Source organism: Brienomyrus brachyistius, chromosome 8, assembly GCF_023856365.1.
Source record: "Brienomyrus brachyistius isolate T26 chromosome 8, BBRACH_0.4, whole genome shotgun sequence".
In the NCBI taxonomy this organism is placed as follows: domain Eukaryota; kingdom Metazoa; phylum Chordata; class Actinopteri; order Osteoglossiformes; family Mormyridae; genus Brienomyrus; species Brienomyrus brachyistius.
Window position 1 is genome coordinate 6,051,552 of NC_064540.1, and position 22,356 is coordinate 6,073,907.

A 22,356-nucleotide genomic window follows, 5' to 3' on the forward strand; every position below is an offset into this window, starting at 1 on the left:
AAAGAAAATGCTTATAGTAATTTATCTGGGAAGTAAATGTACATTTGGTGGGGAAAAAACACACTGTAACATTAGAACATTTACAAATGAACAGTAACACAATAAAAACACAAATATCTTCTGCTCACCAAAACGTTACTGTTCATCCTGTTTTTGCTCCCTCCGAGCTCCCGAGGACCAGATTGGGAAACACTGCATTACTTTATTCACATTATAGAAAGTACTGTAAACTTTGGCCCTGCGGGCTTTGAATTCTGGTCTTATTCGTAAAGAGTCCAGTCTGTGCTGAAACACCACTGGAAGGAGTTTCAGGGGCAATGGCTCCAATCATCACTCGGGGATGAACAATAGGTTTCACTGATTTATTTGAAATATTTAGTATATCTGAGATCATACTTGTAAGCATTTTTTTCCCCATTTGATGTTTTACACTTGAGCAGGAGAAAAAGTGGTTCACATGAAGTGTAATTTCTTTGGTTCTGACTTCTTCCGGGGGATGCTGACACCTTCCCAGCTTTGGTCATGTGGGTCCATAGGCCCAGTGGTGCAAGCCTCTTCCTCTGTGTCTACTAGGCCCAGTGCCTCTGGTTGCTGTGAAAAACCCATAAATTACCTGTTATGTCCCCTGAATGGAACCGGAATCTGATATTGCTACCAGAGCAAAAGTTGTGGATAACAGTAACATGGAATCTTCTGCTGTGTGCATTGTCAAATAAGACTAATAAACGGTGAGGTGTGCAAAGCTGTGAAATTTCAGATACAGCCCCCCCACACCCCCATGCATGTCTTGTGCCAATATGTGGACCTAGATCCTTACCCTGCTCAATCTGTTTCAGAATGGAAAAAAATTGGGAAAAATTGGTTTGTGGTAAACCACATCTGATTAATGGTCTACTGGGAAGGAGGAGAACTACTTCACAGACATTTTTTTTGCATGGGATAAATGTGAGAAATCAGAAAGGCAGACTACATGCCTGAAATTAGCATTGAAGCTCTTGTGCATACATATAATGGTGTATTTAAGACCATATATATTGTAAGCGTGAACTGTAAACACCTTCTAGTGATTCCTGCACTTTTATTACTTGGAACAAGACTAAAATAGTATTGGCTTTGTTGATGCATGACGTGTTTTCCTTTTTGTTAATTAAAACCAGTGGGTAAGTTGACAAGATGGATTGACAGTGAAGTCTTTTTGAAGAGACAGAAGCCTCTTGATGGTGTTGACGTGAGCTCATGCAGACCACCCGTTCTGATTGTGCCGGTACCATGGGTGGCAGCGTAAAGTGTTCTCCACACGATCTTCTCGCGGGGTGAAAGTCCTCAGAAAGCGGTGTGGTTATTTGCTCGTTACACAATGGCCACCATGTGCACACAAGATTCTCATGTTTTAGTGGTGAAGTAACTCTCACACATGTTCGTGGTTACGCTTTACCCATAAACGCGTGACAGAAGCAGCCGGTCGTATTTAAAATGTCCACAGGAAAGGCATGTTTTCATGATGAGCGTCATGTAGGCCCAAAGCCATCCTTTGAAGAGACCAAAGTTGGCTTTCGAGTACTTCAAGGGCTTATCTTTCACTTACCATGTGCATCACCTTGAACTTAGGAATGTACTCTAGTTTCGAGGATGTCGTGTTTAGCCCCTTCCATGGCAGCCAATAGTACTGCACTTTTGCAACATCAACCAGTTCCTGTTTCCGGGTTTCCTTTTTGCTGGCTAGAAGACACGACATAGTTCATTAGCGCTCTTTAATTTTCCATACTATGGAGATTGCCCCAATCTTTTGAAAGTATAGAGGATTCTCAATGCAAATAGGTACACAAAGTATATTTAACAGAATGGCATTGTAACATCAATGTGATCCATAAATAAGGACTCAAGGCTTTTGATGTGTTGGGTGATATTGTAAAACGGTGCAACAAAAACAGAGGTGATCTCATTGCGCCGCTACCTGGCAGGTGTTTGGTCATGGGAACCACGGGAACAGGGAAGCTGGAGGGTTTTCTGTATTGTTCAAAGTCCTGGTGACGCTTTGACCAGGGCCATTGGGTTCTCATCACCATGGACCTCAAGATGTCATCATTTAGAATATTCTCTCTCCAAGGCTGCAAGAAGGAAAAAAAACCTTCATGTACAGTACCACCACACTGAATGCAAAGATTACAAACAAGAGAAAGAATGAAATTATGGAACGTTTTTGGTTGCCTTTTGTGTAGTATAACAGGCACCATAACTTTCACAGCTCACGTTCTGTGATTCAAAAAGCTATCGGACTCGACAGCACTGATCACAAACTGAAAATACTGCATTGCTTCAAGATGGCAAGCTGAAGCACATGAGTGATGTCATTAAAGTTTGATCAAGAACTCAGATTCACGTAAACAGGAGGAAAGTTTGATGTTCATATACGGCTGGTGTTCCTGGCTCCTGTTCACGGATTAAGTTACGGTCCTCCTCAGGAGCCACGGCTGATTCGTTTAACAGACTCCTGGATCGGGGCACTCTATTACAGGGGCATCCGAGTACACGGGGCAATGGGAAACCAAAACACTTCGGTGTGATCGTGGAGTCCTCAATCACTCAGCATTAGCCTTGTCATGCGGCACTACACCAAACACCCTTTCCGATCCTGAACCGTTACGGAGTGGACCCTGGGAAGAAAAACACCAGGAAAACCCGATCCTTTTGCCTAAGGGCTCAGGAATGCCCATAAACACCACACTACGTCTCTCCGAAGGCTGTGGTGAAACCTGACACACACAGGTCTGCAGACCCACGTCCAGGACACTGACGCGACCTTTTTCAGTTCCTCCATCCGGGCCTCATCGAGATGCCGAGGGTGCTTGTTGCACTCAATGCTGCTCCTGAATCCGAGGCAGATGAAGCCATCATAAGTCCGCCAAGCAGCTTTTGACCTCAGCTCAGACAACCTCCGCACTTCCTCGACATCCACGGGAACCACTGTGGCAGACTGGTACTCCTGGCTGTATGTAAACCTCCGTGTAGGTTCCTGAAAAAATGATATTTGCAGCTCACAGTAGAAGGGACAGAATGTTCATTGTAGGAACTGGTAATTGAATTAAAAATATAACAGAATCTCTCCACACCTTTGCCATTTCTTCATGCAATAATTTCCAGGCCTGTATGGTGGAATTTTCCTTCTGAATGCTGTAGTTGTGGGCGATCTTATCCACAGCCAGATGTGCTACTGTCACAGCCGGCTTTGGTTTCTGTAACCTTCGGTTGGCTTGGGACACCGCTTCAATGTTGGCCTTACACAAAGAAAGCAAATAAATACTGCAGCTGTTGACCCTAAAAGTCATTCCTTTGTATAGACAGAACATGTACGGTGTTATCTACAGCAGTATACCTGAATGAAGTCCTTTGTCTCCATACCATGCTGCTGGCTGAGGAGCAGGGGCTTCCCCTCCAGGTACTCAGGCTTGTAGGCGTCCCTTGTCTTGCATGTCTTCACTAAGGTCGGTCGCGACAATTCTCGTGGCTCAGTCTGGTGCTTCACCTTCACCTGCTCCTCCCCCGTCCCAGAAACTGTTCCAAATCTCCTGCTCATGCTAAGGATCATCTCGGCCGAGGGAAACAGTTCATAATGGACCACGTCTTTCATCCTCTTCATGTGTAGCAGATGGCTTAGTCTGCCGCAGTTTGAGGTGAGAGGTCAGCGAGATAAACCCAGTTCATGATCTTGCTTTTCTTCTCCTAAATCACTTTACATACTTTACCATTTCATAGCCCCGTGTTTACAGGTTTAACATTTTACACACCAGGGTGGGTATATTACTACAAATTTATGTTTTGCTTTACAAGCTACACTTTTATTAATGCCTTACATGACAGTCCTTTAAGGGTCATTACATAAGCAAGTGACCTAAGGGCTTAGACACCACTGATGGCAGCGCCACTCCTGGGATTTGAACCAATGACACATGCATTATGACCTCGTAACTACGATCTCTGGCTACTTAAACTGGAATGCTCACCGTGAGAGTGCCTGGAAACAGGCCCGAGGAACCATCTTTCTCACATATAGCAGCGGCTGTCTCATGATGGTCTCCAGGGACTCGTAGAGGTGAATGGGAGGTAGGCTTACATCCAGTGTCTCATACAGCCTGTTTGAGAAGCTCAGGTCTGAGTTGTAGAGAATCTCCACCTGTTCCTCTTCTCTCCCTGACAATCTACAATACGCCATATCAGTGAGAAGATGTTCTTTGTATGATAATGAGTTTAGATGATTGAAGTGTAAAGGCCTGCTTGTCTTACTTTACTGGAGTAGTCTCCCAGAGTCTCCGGATGGCTTTATTCCTCAGTCCTTCAAGAACAAACAAGTGTGTTTCATGATCATGAAAGTAGAATCCCGTGACAATGTCCACGTTTGTATTGCTTGCAGTCGTTTTAGAGAAGGACAGGGATCTCTTGATTGTTTCTTCGGTGTATGAGTCCAGATGCGCAGCAGAAGCATTGATTCTCAGGATCTCCGTGCGCAGCCTTTTCGGAGCAACACCACTGCGGCACCTGAAGTAGTAGATGATGCGCCCAAATGGACAATCCAGGGAAGGGTGGTCCTTCGTCTTGATCAGAGGATGTGCGATTTCAACTTTCACTTTCAGTTGAGATCCCGCAGATAAGTAATGGCCCATCGGTGTTCCCGCTGCATACACCATGCGCGAATGACTGGGTGTTGGCTCTTGATATTTACTCACTTTATGTTCTGGAAGGTGTGCCACAGGTGAGCTCTTAATCGGAGCCATGACCTTGAATCGCTTCTGGCCGAGCAGCAGTTCGGACAGGTCTACCCTCACCACACCATACGGGTCACATGGAGCATTGCAGGTTGGGTGCCCGCTGCTCCGTAAGCCCACTTTGCTCAGGCTGGCATCATCTAACTCTGTGCCATACATGGCGGGGGCACTAGTTGGCTTTACCAGCTTCCTGTCCCTGTCGTGAACCTCAATCTTAAGCGGAGGCCCCTGGAGGTATTCCCACAGCTCGCTATGGTTCAGGAGGCCAGTTAGAATCATATTTGTGTCCCGGAAGTGCACCTTCACACCATGATCTTGCCCTTTGGTCCTGTGCTCACTCAAGTTGTGGAATTTATACTTACAATACACTGGTAAACATTTCTCCTGTGGTGGAAAATGACAGAAAAAACAACTCAGTGTTCTATTCAAGAAAAGATAAACATAACTGTTATTTTTTATTCATCAATAAACTCTACCTGAAAGACTTCTCTGGTCAAGTAAAGTGGATTTTATTGTCATACCATGCAAATACAGGTTCTGCCAAGACCATGGTGCAACATGAAACAGCATTGATGGGGGAGGGTTTTCACAGTACTTAAAGTGAAAGATTCTGCAGATTAATACTATTCTCTAATAGCAAGTGGTACCCTGTGTACCTTAAAAGCGACAGGCAAGGCTGGCAGGGACTTGGCAGATTGGATTGTGATGACCAGTGGGTTCAGCTCCATCCTGAGTTCATTTGACAGCAATGGTTTGTCTACAGAAATGTCGCAGAAACCTTCATCGATTCCAGGCAAGCAGGTCGCCAAGCAGCCGATTACTTGCTTCCTCCCTAATATCCAAGCCGGCGGCAAAATTAAAAGCTGATTTAATGTAAATGGAGCAGTAACCGCAAGAGTTAAACAAATACTATAAACAACAACAATCGTAACTATACAGAGCTGTTTAATACATTTCACCCCTTTAAAATGTGTGCAGCAGTCGAACAGCATGTGATTTGTCTGGCTCCAGTTTACAAGAGGCCTGCCTGAATTTTTCACTGGTGATAGCTGTATTTGAGGTCACTGTAGCAATGAATGGGACACATCAAATGAATCGCGCTAGGCTTGTGCTGGTTCCTTCCTGTAGCCAATTAGAGGCCTTTCTCCAGGCAGCATCAAAGTACTGCAAGGAGTGGCGAGACTGAAACTGCTACACCCTTTAAAGTAAACCGTTTAAAAAAAGATTTTTCAAGTGAAGCAAGTTATAGGCGGGTTATTAAAGTCTGTAAAGTTCACCTCAAGTTGTTACTCTTTCCACAGTAGGGACTACACTGTACCGATTTGGGTGGAACTGAGAACATTTTTAGAAAGAACAACTTTAAAATAAAAGTTTGAAAATCACTAGGTCCGGTGTTTAATATTTAAAAAACCCCGTTACTTATTGTATGTTGGAAAAGGTGAGCAGATCTGATGATGACTGTAATGATCTACAATTCAAATTTGTAGCAAATATGAAATATTGATTATTTGAAATACTCAATATGTTTCAGAAACTTAACAAGGGCTACAGAGATTATATAACACTTAAGATTCGGTATATAGAAAATGGGACAATTTCAGTGTGTCAGACATACAAATAATCGCCATGCTACTTAACAGAGTATCACGTTTACATTTATTTTTATTGAGCTGAAGTTTTGGTCCAAAGTGAAGCAAATTGAACATTACAAACATACAGCTGTGAAGGAGTTGACTAGGTAGCTAGAACCTAATTAGACTAGTAATCGACAACCAGGAAGTGCATCATTAAGAATATCTATGTAACAGAGTATCAGAGAGGTATCGGGCTAGTAGAGGAATTCCTGGAATGTCTGGATGCATTTCTTGAGTTGAAGAGGGAGAGATGTTTTTTAACATCAGTTATTTGTTCACCAATATCAGCCATTTTTGTCCCAAATACTATTACGTATTTTGTAAATAAAATATAATAAAAAATGAAATATTGATGCACCTGCAAGCAGATAAACTGGATTAAGTTCCACAGAAGCGGATCTCCTCCTCCTCCGCTGTCCAGTCAAGGCAGTGATCTTCAGGCCAGCTCTGCAAGACTGTTTCCTCTTATTCCCAACCAGGGATCCATCTTCACAGCTAACCTTCAAAGAGTCTTGGAGGGCAAACGCAAGTTAACTCACTCACTACCTGACTCATAGGCCCGTAACCACGGAAACACGGCACATAGAGAAAAGCAGAACTGCGTGACTTACAAGAGAAAAGACTTAAAACACTGCAGGCTGCTTTCGTTCGGTCCCAGACTTAATTAATGAAATAGTACTTGACTTGAATTTCCGGAAAATCCCTTACGCTTATACTTAAGTGCAATATCGAGTTATATAAACACCAGCAGCTATTCCTTTAAAGGAAAGCATCTGAATATTAATAATCATAATTATAACGCACAAACATGATTCGGTTGCATAGCTATTTAGGATGAGCACCACTTTCACTATCAATTTCCAATAATTAATCGTTCAGACCAAAAGAAAGACTTTTTTTAGTAATAGTCCTTTGTATACTGTTATTGCAGTCTCCATGCAGTTTTTCACGTACTGATAGTGAACCTGCTGAGCTGTTTCCGGGCGTTCTGAGAGTTTGGTTGTGTGGTCTGCAATCCAACAGGATCCTTTTCCCGCTCAAGCTCCAGCCTTGGGCTCCTTAGGTCACTCACGGGGACTTCCAGACTCCTACCATATGTGAGACATCAGAGAGCTGGACAGCATCTCAAGCCTGGGACACAGGCCCATGGCAAGAAACAGATTTCATGGTGTGTCCAGCAACCCATCCAATAGGTCACAGCCCTAATATATTTTGTTCTACTTACATTAAAAAGGTCCATCTGGATGGAATTTGTTTGCACACTGATACTCTGATGAATAATTAAGTCAGAGATTTTTCTAGTCTGATTTTGATTCCTCACTGCTCATGATGCAAGTGCGCTAATGCAAACTGGCATTTTTAGTCAAATTTCAGGGACATTCCAGCTAATCGTAGCCATGAGAATCGTTTGTCGAAAATATGAAGTTAGTTCACAGGCGTGGCGTTTTTATTTGATTTTTTCTTTTTGGAGGGGGGGTGATTTTACTACCTGTCTATATGCCTGCTGGGACAGTAAAATTGTAAGCTGACCACACCAGCATCTCTGCCTCAAACACAACGCAGAAAATTCTCGATGCTATTCTATTTGCACTGATTTACCTTCTTCTCTGATTTTACTCTGCACAGTAATAGTTTGTGCTGCTTTCATGAATATATCTTTGCTAGTGCAGCTAGTCCTTTTTCAAGCGTGGTGACAATCCACAGATAGCATTCACGGCAGATCAGATTGCGATATTGTTCTTTGGAAAATGTCTTGAATCAACAAGCATAATTTTGTTCTTTCTGCATGACAAACTCCCCAAAACAGGGCTACAAAAATAGTTATAAAACGACTGAGAAGATCTATCTTCTCTGAAGAACAAATTAGCAGAAGGTGCTCCAGATGAACATACATTTTCAGATCCACACAAACCTGAGGCACATTATGTAATCAAACTTTGTACAATTGCAGAACATCGTAACATAAACCCCATAAGGCATAAATAAGCCACGGGCCGACAAACTGTTATCTGACCAAATGCAGATGCGGTTATTACACACCCCACTGTACCTCTTGCGAGTAGAACATTCTCCCTTGGGGTCAGAACTGGAATCTCTCTTCTCCCTGATCATAGCATCTATTCTGGAAGGTTTGGCCTCAGCTTGCAAAATAAGTGAAACAGATATCGCACTGAAATGAATGCGCTGAATGGTGAAACATATTTAGACATTTCTAATCAATCATATTGTAGTAAAATCATTAGTGGCATGTATGGTAATGTTCAGATGACAAACAGTCTTACAGGCAATGCATTAAAGTGCCTCACTGTACTCATTTCTTAAGATTTGCAGATTTAACACAATGTGGCTGTCAGTCGCCATCATGCCTGGTAGAGACCTTTTTAAGTGATATCCACACTCAGGTGCAAATCCTCTTTTTGTAAACGGGCATTAAACATTCCCACCTGACAGACTGTCCGGCTCTGGGGGCTTCTTAAGGTAGGAGGAGATTTTGTCTGTTTTTACAGCAGACTTAGGATTCTCCTTTTTGAAAACATTTCTCAGCTTCTTCACAATGTTCTTGATGGCATCTTTGAATAGTTTGACAAAAGAAGAAAAGAGAGAGAGAAAAAACATTCCTGCAGTATTGCTGGGATTCATATGATCACAATTTGCTGTTTGAATAACAGAGACCTAGAGGTGATGGACAAAATGCACTCTGCACACACAGACAGGAATCAAGCTTACAGTCTTGGTGGTGTGAGGCCCCTGAGCTAAGTACAAAGATATAAAGACCGATTACCAGATCTGGCTCCCTCCATCTCAAGAAGGGCACCGGGCCTCAGAAATTCCATTACCGGAACAGAAAGTCATTACCGAATCAGAAAGTCATTACCGAATCAGAAAGTCATTACCGATTCTTTCCCAAACCCCCAACACACAGAAAACATGCCTTTGGTTGCTCAGTCAAAACATGTTTTTGCATAAGGATTACTTTTAATGGTGATTCTATGCTTTTTAATTTGGGGGGCATAAGAGGGGATATAATTCATATACTGTAGATGGACCTTATTAGTCAAAGATATGTTTTAAATCAACTCTGCTTTGTGCCCGTAGCCTCCAGACCCCCTGCGACACTGAGCAGGATAAGCAGTTACAGAAAAAGGATGGATGGATGGATGTTTTAAATCAGAAAGTGCCAACCACATGTAGTCTTCACAAAGGACACTACTCAATGCATCGAATCACAAAGAGTGGCACAGGATACATGATCTGAAAACATACCAGTGTGTTCGGGATCCTCCCTGCAAATTCCTTGCAGCAGCTTAAGGACACTTGGTCTGTCACGCTTGGCCTTAGCAGACACCATGTCCTTGGTGTCCCACACACGGAAGGTGACTCTGTGAGAGGTCAGTTTAATCACCACATCCCTCGTGACTCTGAGTTTTACAGACTGAGTCCAGGCCAGCCACATCCGGTCCCCCTCATTCCAAGGCTTTAACACCTAAAGGAAAAAAATATATACAGTTTATTTGATATTGTTCTCCAGAGTACTCCATTCCAAAATTACAGAAAACAACCCATACCTCAATATATCCGCCTGGCTGTGTAATATGCTAAAAAGACATTGGCATGACAGTATTATCAAGATATAATTTGTACAGGTCTTATGGATTATATGTATCCAGAGATACCTGGCACAAGAATTATATATCCATTGACTGGACTTAATAGGGTCAATTAAGCATTAAATTATAAAATGAACATAAATATAAAGACATTCTCTTGATAATATTTTTCAATTATTCAATTTATTTTTTAATTTTAGGTCAGGATGACAGTTTCAAATTCTGAATTACAGTTCTATTAGAATATTGGGTGAAACACATTCCAGAATGTACTCTGAAGTTCTGCTACTTGACTGTATTTCCGTTGTCCTCCACTGCATGTAAAATGGAGCTCTGGTACATGCACGGAATGATAAAGCGCCGTAGGGCAACTTCTCTTGGCCCGAATATGTTCGAATGTGTTGTGTATTTATAAATGTTTGAAACATGTAACTCACTCTCTTCAGTGCTAAGTCAAATTTGGGCACACAAATCCAGTCATTTAACTTCTCAGTCCAAAATGTCCAAAAGTGGCTACATCATTTGCGGATTTAACATCCAGTGCTTCTGGGTTGAGTTTAGCCCAGTGAACAGAATACTTAATGTTAATTAAAAATACCAAGAGATCGATTAGCGGATCAGCACCAAATCGAAGGTTAACTAAGTGAACAGTTTGAGAGACCATGTTAAATTACTACCATAAGAAAATTATTTGAATTTTCAACAAATTCTGAGTGGTGATGATGCTATATGTTCTATATAACCATGACGATCAACGTGTATGTAAACAAACAAATGACCAGAGTCAGCATTAACATTAAATTGAGTTTAACACTGTACACTCATCACACACAACAGATGCTGACACTTTCACCCTTGTGCAGTATTTGCCCGCTATTTACCTTAGTTTCATTTTCCAAGTAAATGTTTGCAGCAAACCCAAACATTACCAGGTCGACTTTCCTCGGTTCTGGGTCGTTAGGGAATAAATTATATTCGATATGATAGTATCTCTGGGCTTCCGGTGCTTTTTCCCCCATTGTCCTAGAGGAATACTGATTCTGGATATTTTTACTAGTCTTTTCTCTATCAGCAATTAGACTTTCATCATTTCCTAACCAGAAAAAAAAAAAAAAAAAAAAAAAAAATATATATATATATATATATATATATATATATATATATATATAACATATAATTTAGAGCTAGCTACCTATGTTCTCACAGATAATAAAAATCTGCCATTCTATCATAATCATTTTGAATTAAATGTTTTATCTCATGTTTTCTTTATTTTACTGTATTATCAATGTCTTCAAAAACCTAGCAGAAACGTGAAAACAACTGCAGTTTGTATCTGACTAAACCACCCATGTCGTATTTAATTGTATAAACTGAAACAGCAACTTATTTCACTGTGAAATAAAATACCTTTGGGTATAGCCAATGCAATTGTGACTGTAAATGTAATTTCATAGCATGGTTGACTTTTGGATTCAAAAGACTCAGCTGTGCTTGTTGAAACAATGTTGCGGTCAATTACAGTATCAAACAGGCATTTGTCTGACTTCTGAGTGTGCTGTTTATTATCCCTTTGTAAAACCAACTCGTTTAACATTTCATTCGTGGCAGGAGCGGAGTCTAGCTCCCCGGGAGATGGACACCCTACTACACAAACAGCAGGGTTTCTCGTAGGGATTGCGGACGCCGCAGAATCGCTGAACTCCATCTGATGCAGAATTCACAGGTCTTCAATAATCAGTAAATCGTGACTTTTCAGAAGATCCAAAAAGCTCTCATCTGTAAAAAGTAAACACAGGTTAAATAATACTGCTTAGACTTTAAATGTAATTTGGTTGAAAGCAATTAAAATTACAGGGTTGATTTTGACCGTTATTTTGTAGCTTTTATTAGTTTGGCAACCAGTTACACAATTCTGTATCTATGTCATGGCTTCCAATAAAAACTCCACCAAATGAAATATATATTTAATGCAAAATATTTATGACATAACTTCCTAGTAGGACGGTTACAGTCAACCATGAGCTCGAGTAACAACTTCACAACAATATACCGTATTTATCATCCGTGCTGCTTTTGATTGCATAGTGATACAGAACTCAGTGAGTCATTCATACGGATATACAATGAAGCATTTTAAAGCATCTTACCAAATCCATGTCTATATTGCAAAAAAAAAAAATCTTTATCGTACTGCTTTCGGCTTAAAACGGCTGTAGACAAGTTGTTCACTTTAGTTGCAAAATTTCCAAGGGCAACCAAATGACCGCTTAGCACCCGGACAACATACGCTGTAACCTCCGCCAAAGTAAATAGTTCCAGTACTTTCATGATGATACACACTGGACATACAGTATATAGACTTATTTTTCTCACATATGAAGTATCATTTTAATGTATGTGTAATTGCTATATCATGCAAATATTTTGTGATAACCATTTTGATGTTGGCGGAACAATTTCAACTATTTAAAACTGAGCCAATCTAAACGTCACCTTGGTAACTCATGTTAATCTTTTGTTTGTATTTTCAAAGAGATTTTTTTGGCAATGCATAATAAGCGAGGTTCGTGTTCTAGACTATAGTGTTTGTTTAACGTTCTGAAGTGAATATAGGCTAGACAAAGTAACAAAAAGCATAAGATCAAATTGGTATCTGTTGTATACCCTATATTACGTAACGATGCTATTAAAAACTATAAATCACTAGAAGAAATCATTTACTCTTATTCTCCTTCTTGTGTTCCTATTTAGTATCCAAATCCTCTTGCCACAGTGACAAAGTCTGTATCGGTGATCTCAGTAACCAGACTCAGCAGCCTAATCATGTGCGCATTGCTAGACAATAGACCATATGAGGGCTATATCATTCAGTAATGATACGGTATATGATGTATAATCTGCACGTTACAGCTGTACATGTTACTGGCAATATAATAGTTGAATTGTCAATAGATGGCACCATCCATCTCAATAAATAATTTACTATTTTCACACATTTATTTTGTAAAGTGTGCTATAACGGATGAAGTGCAATCACTGAAATTGTGACATATAGAAGGCCAACATTATACTTTGTGAAAACTATTTAAATGCTAACTAAACTAATTACCACTCTTTTGTTAAAAAAAAAACAAACAAACAAAACCATAGAACATATATGTTCTAATTTTTGCAAACCCAAATATTCAGAACAAACTCGAATTTTATCGATTTTCTTATGGAAATAAATGCCAGATGGAGAGTGAAAGCGACTTTTCAAAACAAAAGCGGGAAATTCATCAGCATCGTGTCTGTATAGAGCACAGGTTTTCTGGTTTTAATTTATGGTGACATTTTTACGCCAGGTTTAATGGCTATTTTAAAATTCTATCAAGTTTATAGGGCTCTTTATCATGTAAATGAGAAGCAATCTGCTTCAGTAAAGAGTAAGTTATTGCCATTACAGTCTCGATAATTGAAACTGTGGTTGTAGAGTTTACCGAAATATGCAACAATAAACGGTGTTTGCAATTGTATAGAGACAGTAATTAAGAACCGTCCTAACTCCAGTTCTTTAAAGTCAATGTAATCGGGTTGAGCACACGCAAGATATTAGAGAATAATGTAGCTGTACTCGCTGGCAGATATTTGCATACTTTAATGTGCTACACATAAAACAAGTAGCCTAACGCTGTTTTTTTCTAAACATGATACTGTGGAGGTAAAAAGACGAAACCACAATGTGTTGCATTATTACAATGAAAAATAAATTATAAACGTAAGATAAGTTTGGGAATAACTATAGGGGCATAAGAACCGTGAGGACGTCCCCCACCCAATACTTAACTTGGACTCATTCAACCCCCATAAGAAATATACCTTTGTTTTACAATTATAAAGTTGTATAATAATACAAAGGCCGATATCTTAGTTGTTTAAAGTTAGAAGGCACTTCGATAATAACATTTACAGTATATGCAGGGCAAATCAATGGTAATGGAAAGCAGACCAGGACGAAGCCCAGCCTCTCGGACGTCATCGCACACATGTGGAGGTTTATTTTTGATTAGGCACTATACTTTGGGGGGGGGGGGGGGGACATATAAACTCCAGTTCACAGGAACGCCCCTGGTCACAATCCGATTTCAAAGGAACCGAGGGAGTTTCCCGTATCCCACCGAGAGGATGCGCGCAGTTATGGGCTGCAGATCACGGAGATCGAAATCGAACGGCACTTTAAGCGCTTAGCTTGGACACATCGCTGCTTTTTAGGTTTCTTAATGGAGCTTTTCTGAAGTGTAACAACTATGGATAAAACAGACGCGTATGATCCGTACAGTCGACCTGCGCGCCGGACACAGTGGATCGTCAGTACCCTGGCTTTTCACTATGGATTAGATCGAGGCGTTGAAAATGAAATTATAGTGCTGGCAACGGGTTTAGACCAGTATCTGCAGGAGATATTTCATCATATGGATAGCCAGGGCGACGGTAAGATCCCCGCCGAAGATTTTAAAATACTCTGCCAAGTTTTGGGACTGAATAAGGATTGCGACCTGGAGGAGTGCGCTGGGATTTTGGAAAACATACCGCATGAGTTCACCTTCAGGCAGTTCCACGCCAAACTCTGCGGCTATTTCAGTACCAAAGCCGGGTGTCAGTACGAAAGCGGGAGGTTGCTTGTGGGCAGGGAAAGTGAGCATATAGAGACTCAGATCCGTCTGCGGAGCCCGTTGCGGCGCAGGGGGAAGGCGCTGTCGGCCGGCGCAAAGGGCAGATTCAGCAGGGGTTCTTCGCCCACCCGCGATCGGCACTCATCCGACTGCAAGCAACTGGGATCGTGCACCCGGGAGTGCTATGAGGAGATCGTGGCATTGGAGGAGGCCGAGGACAGAATCGCAAAACTGGAGGATGAAAACGCGAGTCTCAGAGAGCTGGTGGAGGACATGAGGGCGGCGCTGCAGAGTAGCGATGCCCGGGCTTTGGCTCTGCAGGTGAGTGTTGCTCCGATCGGCATTGCCGGTTCTTCTAACAGAGTGTTGTGCGTGTGATTTTTGTCCCAATAGCAATAAAGGGCATGCATATATTGTCCCACTAAAAAGAACACTTACTTTTTGTTGATGGGGCGGTCAATGAAAGCTCTTAGATTGACGTTTATGTAATTTTTGAGGATCTTGATTTTCTTCGTCTTCTTTACTTGCATCTACATCCCATCCCCTGTGTCACACTTTGACATTTACTGTGAAGGTCTTTATAGAAATCCAGCCATTCTCATGAATTTATGACAGCATCACTGTCATAAATACTGTCATTGATAGCAGCACTTCTTGGTAGGTGGGACTTTGGAAGAGCCACATCAAACATTCTGCAGATGGAGGCTGCTTCATCAGCCACCAGAAGGTGACAGTGGCTCAGAAGGACAATGGCTTCAGCCTTCAGAACTTCTTTCGGGAGATTGAGCTGATGCGTAGCTCAAGGGACGAGCAGGTCAAGGAGGCCATGTTCTTCAACCAGAAACTAGAGAAGGAGCTACAGCGATCGCAGGAGGCCTTGCTCTCCCTGGAGGACAGCAACAGAAAGCTGAAACGGGAGCAGGCGGAGATGAGGAAGAAGGTGGAGGATGCCAGGCAGGCAGTGCTGAGCAGCCTTGGCAAAGTCAAGGAGCTGGAGGCCAAGGCCAATCACGTGCCTTTGCTCCAGCGTCGCATCCAGCAACTGGAGTCGGAGCTGCTGTACTTCAGGTAATTAGACACCTCATCACCCGCACAGGCCGCCCCTAATCACAGTGCAGGCAGATCCCTTGATTTGCTGGTAACATCGTGAACATAATTTCAAAGTGTTGCTTCTTGCCTCGCTTAGTATATGATTTAAGTTGAAACGCAAGCGCAATATTTAAACTCCAATTACAGAAGAAAATGACGCCACCAGACTCGTAAATTGAGGCAGGGTTCCTGGTATATGGAAAGGAATTAAAACATATAAAGTTTGAAAGTGTTCAGAAAGCCTTGACTGCATTTTTATGTGGTCGGCCTGACATTTTGGCTGTTCTGAGCTTCGTTTTGGGTGAGAACGGGTTCTATTTCATGACATTTTATGAGCTTTTAAAGTGAATTGGTGGGCGATATTTACAAATTTTGGCTGTATAGGATATGTTGGGAAAACCTGAAACCTTTTTTGCATGGTTGACAAATTTCGTGTAGGATGGTGCATCCATAGTAAATTATACTTTATGTACTTTATATAAGGAAGAGTCATGTTTTCTCTAAAGGATTTAAATTATCTTATTTTTGTAGCTGTAAGGTAATCCGCATATGACAAACACTCCAGTGGTTAGATGTTGGTGGTCTTCACATCTCAGGCATATATGACTGTTTTTTTTCCTCCTTTCCTTTTCCCAAGGACATGGGTAAGAAATTAGGAAAGGGTTAACTTTACTCCGACGGAAGATGGTGTGTGCCAGATGGGATAGTTTGTTATTCATCTCTCTCCTTCACTCGTGCACGTGCAAACACAATGTGGATTTTTGTAACAAAAACAAATATTTTAGCTTGTTATCACAGTTCTAGCACTTAAAATTGAACAAGAATAGTTCCGAAAGATTTAAAAAAAAAAATCTGTTATTTGTCATCAGCAGAGTATCCATCTATATGAAGGCAGTTTGGAAACACAAATTGACCTGAACTAAACATCGTCGTACGGCGAGAGGAAACTCAGTGCCGGTAAAAACAGGCCACACACGTTAGCAAACAGCTAGGCTGAGAATCAGACCCCTGACCCTGTGGGTATGAAGCCACAGTGCTGCCCGCTAATCCGCACTAAGTGAAGTGTAACTTACTCTGCAGCCACTGACAGCAGTCAAGCTGAGATTGCCTTTCACATTGAAATGCTCGAAAAGTTTTGGTTGGCTGTGAAGCAAATGTGCGTGGAGCTGAACTGGTCCCATGGTTTTCAAACAAGCCGACACTCTGCTCTGCTTTTCAGTTGGCAAAATTTTTTTTTCCCCTTAAAATTTTCCTGCGTTTTGAGGATTGCGATTCCTGTTTTCAGTTAATATTACATGACTGTTGTCCAGAAGTCTAGAGAATTTACAGATACTTTTAACGTGTTAGAAATTCTGGTTCTATAAGTATACTAAAGCAATTTAACTAAATTAAGATCATTGTAACATTTAGTTTTGTCGTCATTTTTTCTACTCCGCAGCATGTACACTGAGCCTGTCCGATCTGATAGGCCTTCATTTTTGTTTCGTTCTACTTGGCAGTCGACTTGCAGATCTCGCATTTAGACTAACGCATTGTTTACAATTCAACATGTAAAATGTTTGTTGTCTTATGCTATATTTAGCCAAGAAGCGTCCTGCATTTCGTGTAAAAGTTTCACTGCGTCTCTGCATGTGCATCAGCTGGTTCAAATATGTGAACTTAAAATGAGTTTTTGTGTGTATTAGCTGGGTTATTTTACAGCCAAGCAAGGAAAGGCAGAGCACAGACACTTCCGACACATAAGAGAACAATATTTCTGAAGAATTGTGCTCTTATAATGGTTATGTGCTCTACCCAGTTTGGAGAAGTTTGGACATTGATATACAGGCTTTTAAAAAATCTATATTTTTTTCAAAATATTCACCAATTTATCTTTCTAAACTGCCTTTCCATAACTGGGTCTCGGAAAGAGAAATTGTTGCAGATTTCGTTCTCAGAACATTTCTAGGATTCTTATTATCAAAAATTGAGACGTGTATAAATTCTTGCTGGACAGGTTAAGCCAGAGAGAATCCTTTCTTGCCAGCTTGGATCTGACCTTGTAAATCTGCCTCTCTGGGCTTGTGATTACAGGAGCGTTGTGCTTTATTTACAGCACGCAGAACCAGCAGAGGTTTGAAGGGTTAAGGTGACCTTTCACAGCTGTTCGCTGTTAGGCTTCGGAGTTACCGATCCAAAAATAAGACATTAAAGTGCCACTCGGGAATCTTGAGAATCACAGTTTATGCGTTACAGGTGTACAAGTGGCTTGACATGTTTACCAAATCAGTCTCTGAATCACGAAGTAGTATTTACATAATTTTTATGGATGGAATGTTGGCTAAGTTTATGTGATATATATGTTGCATCGTTAATGAATTAAGTTATTGTAATATTTTGGATTCGGCATTATTTGGTAATAGTGTTCAATCATAAATATCCCAGCCCCTAACATTGCATATATATATATATATATATATATATATATATATATATATATATATATATATATATATATATATATATATATATATATATATATATATATATATATATATATATGAACACTAGTATATTAATGTCAACATTTTGTAATTTGCTGTACTCTTTATTATCATGTAACATGTGCAGTAGACCCAAACTCCAACCTGTGTCAAGGGTAAACAGCACTAATCCCCCCCCCCCCCCCCCCCCCCCACACACACACACACACACACACCACATTATCAAACTTTACAGGCGGTGCCAGAAAGTTTCCCCTGGTCACCATTGATGTGCCGAGAGCTGAATAATTCATTCACACCACAATAGCTCTGCCACACAGGCAAAGAGCTCTATTCACCCAGGGAAACACTGACTGAAACGGACTGAAAGTACCCATCAATCTCCAAGTAGTTTCCCTGGATTCTCTCTTCTCAATGAATAATAGATAAACACTCACTGGGTGTATCCTAGCAACACTCCTTCACACATTCTCCCAATAGCAGCCCAAGTGATTGTTCCTCCTGACTTGCCTTATAGGCCTACATACACTTTTCAATGAACAAACAGTAACTTTTCGTTTGATCTCAAAAGTTATTTTCATGTCTCTTAATCTATGTCTGTGTTACTGAAATAACAATGGTATAGGCTGCAGATTTATTGGAACCCCGTGGACATCTTGATAATTGCAGTTCCTAGGACTTCATTTCATGATGAATAATGTATTCTGTTGAACACTGGTTTTGTAGAGCCTGTAATGTGTTCTGATTTTACTTTGGGTCATTATCGATCATTATAGGCAAGTCCAAAATTTGTAATGGCAATATATATATAGGTCTAATATTTAGATTGGATGAATGGTTTACAGTCAGTTTTTGTTGTTGTGGTGGTCTCTTGTATATCGTTTCAGCAAATAAAGGCAACGAAGAAGTAATTATAAAACCAATGCCTTATTTTATGATGTTTCATCATAAATCCCTATTTCTAGTGTTATTAACTAAAGAAATTGTCAAGGCCTGTACCCTACAAGTAAGAATTCAACTGCTTTTTCCCCCGGAGATCTCAGAGCTCTGTCATAGAAGGAAGTAGCTAAAGTCTGGTAACACTTATATACCAGGCTTGGGTGGAATTTAAACAATTTACAGAACTGTTAAATTTGAGGGAATGCTCTAGGTCCCTTTTTGTTTTAATGTCATCCGTGACAGAGCCTGTCGGTCTGGGTCATGCCAAAGGTCCATTTACACCTCTCCACCTACAGTATCTTTAGGGTCATCCGGGTTGCAGTGATTGTGGCTAGATGTTCTGGTGGAGCAGAACACGCTTGCCATTATGTCTTTGTGGGAAGGCATGTGTTTCAATCAATTAGAGAAGCTGGCCTGGCTGTTAGACAGTATATACCGTTGGCGTTGTTGGGTCTGATCACTCGGGGTTATAGCCCTGAGTATTTTAAGCCTATAGCCCCTAGTATTTTAGGCCCGTTGCCAATCTTCCTTCATAGAAAAAGGAAAAATAAGTCAAGCCGCAGTTACTGTAAACTTGCCGTAGCCGCTGATCTTTTCAAGAGCTAGAAACTCCCCTGGTATATGCGTTGAATGTAAATGTGGTTTCCATTTGTGTAGCAGGAACAGTGAAATTCTTCCACTTGGCATCATCTGGTTGATAGCATGCCCTGTTACCTGTAATGTGGGAAGACTCTACCAACCTGGAAGGAGCCGCCCATGGTGAAACTCATTGGCCGTCAACTTTTCGCACTACAGGGTCCAAGTTAGAGCTGAAATACTCAGTCAGAGACTGTGAGTCGACTGTGATTCTTAGTCAAAAACCTTTGCATTACAATAACACGATAGAACGGGTAAAAGCTTGCAAAAGGAACGGCATTTCAAAGAGAAATTATACATAAGGGGAATCATAAATATATTTTTATGTATTTTAGAGCTGGACGCTCCCTAAACTCCACATGAGCAATTATCTGGACAGTAATGCGTGATTGGACCCGCGGGTCAGGCGGGTTCGGTTCAGCTTGCCAGAAAATATCGCGGGTGTGGGCGGATCGAGTCGGTGAGAAAGCAGCATTCCAACCAAGTTTAACTTACAGAAACACTGTGCAACCAGCTTTGCCTTGCAGACTCTCTGGATTGCGTGCAGTAGGCGAGGCTATGAGTGCTGGTGCACCGAGGCTATAGGGAGCCAGGCGCACTGCTTAGATTCAGCTGGATGTTTAGGTGGGAGTTAAAGACTTAAAGAAAAAGCGCAATCTCAAGTGCATAAGCTTTGATTTATTGGAAGCATATCGAATGATGTGCTGTATATAACATGTATAGAACGACAGACATAGAACTTAGGTAATTTAACATGTAAAAATAATGAGAATTTCAAAATAATTAACTGGTGGTTATGTATTGCCCTATGCTTTTGCATGACCAAACTCAAAAGGTATGCATTATAATACATTCTTAAGACATTATAAACTTGGCTTTAAATGTTTATCAAAAACCATAACGCATTATAGCCATGTGTAGTATGCATAGCATAAATGCTTTATGAAGCTCTCTGTACTGTAGATACCAGTATAATGGTTGGCATAAGCATTAAGGATGCTTTGTACTGCATTATAAAGGTATCTATAGTGCATTATAGATGACCTTCAAATAGCATTCATAATGCGTTACTACCATGGCTATAATGTGTTATACCTTTTCATAAATATTTATAGCCATGTTTGTAATTCTTTATGAATGTATTGTAATGCTCTTATGTAGAATGCTTTAGTCAGAATAATAACCTGTGGTTAAAAGGTGAAACTGACTGTTTATTGCATTGGAAAATTTTGTTCAAGCTATTAAATAATGGGGATAATGTAACGGTGCACTGATCTGGCCATTTTGACCAGTATGGATAACCAGTATATTTTTGACCAAATTTTTCAATGCTGATAACAATACCAATAACTGGCTCATATCTGAACTCCACTAATCTGTAGTGAAACTGATGCAGGTGACGTTACTTTATAAGATCCTGTGGATATGTGTAGCAACCGCAACATAATTCAGGGAGTGAGACATGTTTTGCAAAGTAACAGACCTGGGAGACTGTAGTGTGGTAGTACTTGATGAAGGACCCCACAAAATCCCTCATCCTCCACCGTAGAAAGTGGCTGATCATTCAGTGCAGTCGTCTTTGTTATTCTGCTAGTTGTGTCTCGTTCCGCACGGTTCTGCTAACTTTTGGATATTGACTAAAATCTAAATATCGACCGGTAATATCGAGTTTGACGTGTCTTGATTTTGTTGACCGACATATCCTGAACCTCTGGGATGGTGAAGTTCATGCTGTGTCAGTGCTGGAAATGGCAGGGGAGACGAGAGCACCCCTGTGGATCGGTGAAAAGGCTCTGGACTGAATCCAGCCGGCCCACAGCTGTTAGGGAGAGAAACAGACGCCTGACACCCCTGTCAGTAATGAGTGACACCGGCTGTACCACAGCCGGGAAATGAGGGCCTCGCAAACCTCGAGTTGAATACTTGGGGCTGCCTTCAGCTATCACCAGCTGCTTTGATTCTTCCATTTCCCTGGAATATGTTTTTTCATCGTCCTCACAAACCACTGCTTTTTCCATCCCCCTTGAATTGTTTCTTCCTTAAACTTCTCTTGCATTTCAGCATGCAGTCATTAACATCAACACAACAAATAAACATGTTTATTACAATACATTAATTATTATAACGATAGTATTAATTATTACAATTATGTTATTATAATCGCATAGAGCTCCGATTATGACTTGAAAGAGGTTTTAAGACGTCGGAAGGCTTTTTAGCGTTCCATGTCTGTGGAGTGTGGGAAAAGCTAGCTGTTCATCTACATTGTGTAGAGAACAAGCCGTGGGATTTAAATCGAGTCTCTTTAATCTCTTGTTAAATCTGCTAAAGACCTCTTTGCACCAGTTATGGGATTTTCTAAGGTATGGTCAGGGGTCATCTGGGATAGATCAGCCGTGTGGGGAAAGTCAGTAAATGGCACTCGTGGATTTTAGGGTAACAGTGGGAATAAAGGTTTGCTGATGGAAATGGTCAAACCTTTTGTCTTCGACCCAGAAAGTCCTGCGACTTGTTGTTGCTGGATACTGGCGTCCCACAGGCATTCCGGTTGT

General features: G+C 41.0%; 3 protein-coding genes across 5 annotated transcripts in view; 1 reads left to right on the forward strand and 2 right to left on the reverse strand.

The window, feature by feature from the left end:
- On the reverse strand, positions 1-15,323 carry cfap92 (cilia and flagella associated protein 92 (putative)). 2 transcript variants are annotated; one of them, XM_049023332.1, is made up of 17 exons: positions 15,096-15,323; positions 11,413-11,781; positions 10,884-11,095; positions 9,659-9,878; positions 8,839-8,964; positions 8,445-8,535; positions 7,349-7,482; positions 6,753-6,905; positions 5,417-5,592; positions 4,282-5,144; positions 4,002-4,196; positions 3,374-3,656; positions 3,111-3,275; positions 2,801-3,013; positions 1,955-2,108; positions 1,586-1,719; positions 1-591 (listed from the first exon to the last, which is right to left on the reverse strand). In XM_049023332.1, exons 2-17 carry the CDS (start codon positions 11,708-11,710, stop codon positions 454-456), a joined length of 3,555 nt encoding a protein of 1,184 aa, XP_048879289.1. In that variant the 5' UTR covers positions 11,711-11,781; positions 15,096-15,323; the 3' UTR covers positions 1-453. The 2 variants fall into 2 exon arrangements, with proteins under 2 accessions (XP_048879289.1, XP_048879291.1); XM_049023334.1 differs by lacking the exon at positions 15,096-15,323 and adding an exon at positions 12,153-12,271.
- The window catches only part of nuf2 (UF2 component of NDC80 kinetochore complex), a 122,866-nt gene that overhangs the window by 78,537 nt on the left and 21,973 nt on the right, over positions 1-22,356 (reverse strand). The gene's annotated exons all lie outside the window — the stretch shown is intronic.
- efcc1 (EF-hand and coiled-coil domain containing 1) overlaps positions 14,121-22,356 on the forward strand; it is an 18,884-nt gene continuing 10,648 nt past the window's right edge. For both annotated transcript variants that reach the window (XM_049023341.1, XM_049023342.1), the window contains exons 1-2: positions 14,121-14,978; positions 15,319-15,725. In XM_049023341.1, the coding sequence (XP_048879298.1) occupies positions 14,292-14,978; positions 15,319-15,725 (1,094 nt within the window). In that variant the 5' untranslated portion in view covers positions 14,121-14,291. The remainder of the gene's footprint in view (positions 14,979-15,318; positions 15,726-22,356) is intronic.

What these genes read in the sequence shown, in the direction of transcription:
- cfap92 (XM_049023332.1), bottom strand. Translation starts at nt 11,710, where the DNA reads ATGGAGTTCAGCGATTCTGCGGCGTCCGCAATCCCTACGAGAAACCCT. An exon ending in TGCATTGGCTATACCCAAAG is followed by an intron (nt 11,096 to 11,412) that starts GTATTTTATTTC and finishes TTTTCTGGTTAG; the next exon opens with GAAATGATGAAAGTCTAATT. An exon ending in GAATGTTCTACTCGCAAGAG is followed by an intron (nt 7,483 to 8,444) that starts GTACAGTGGGGT and finishes CACATATGGTAG; the next exon opens with GAGTCTGGAAGTCCCCGTGA.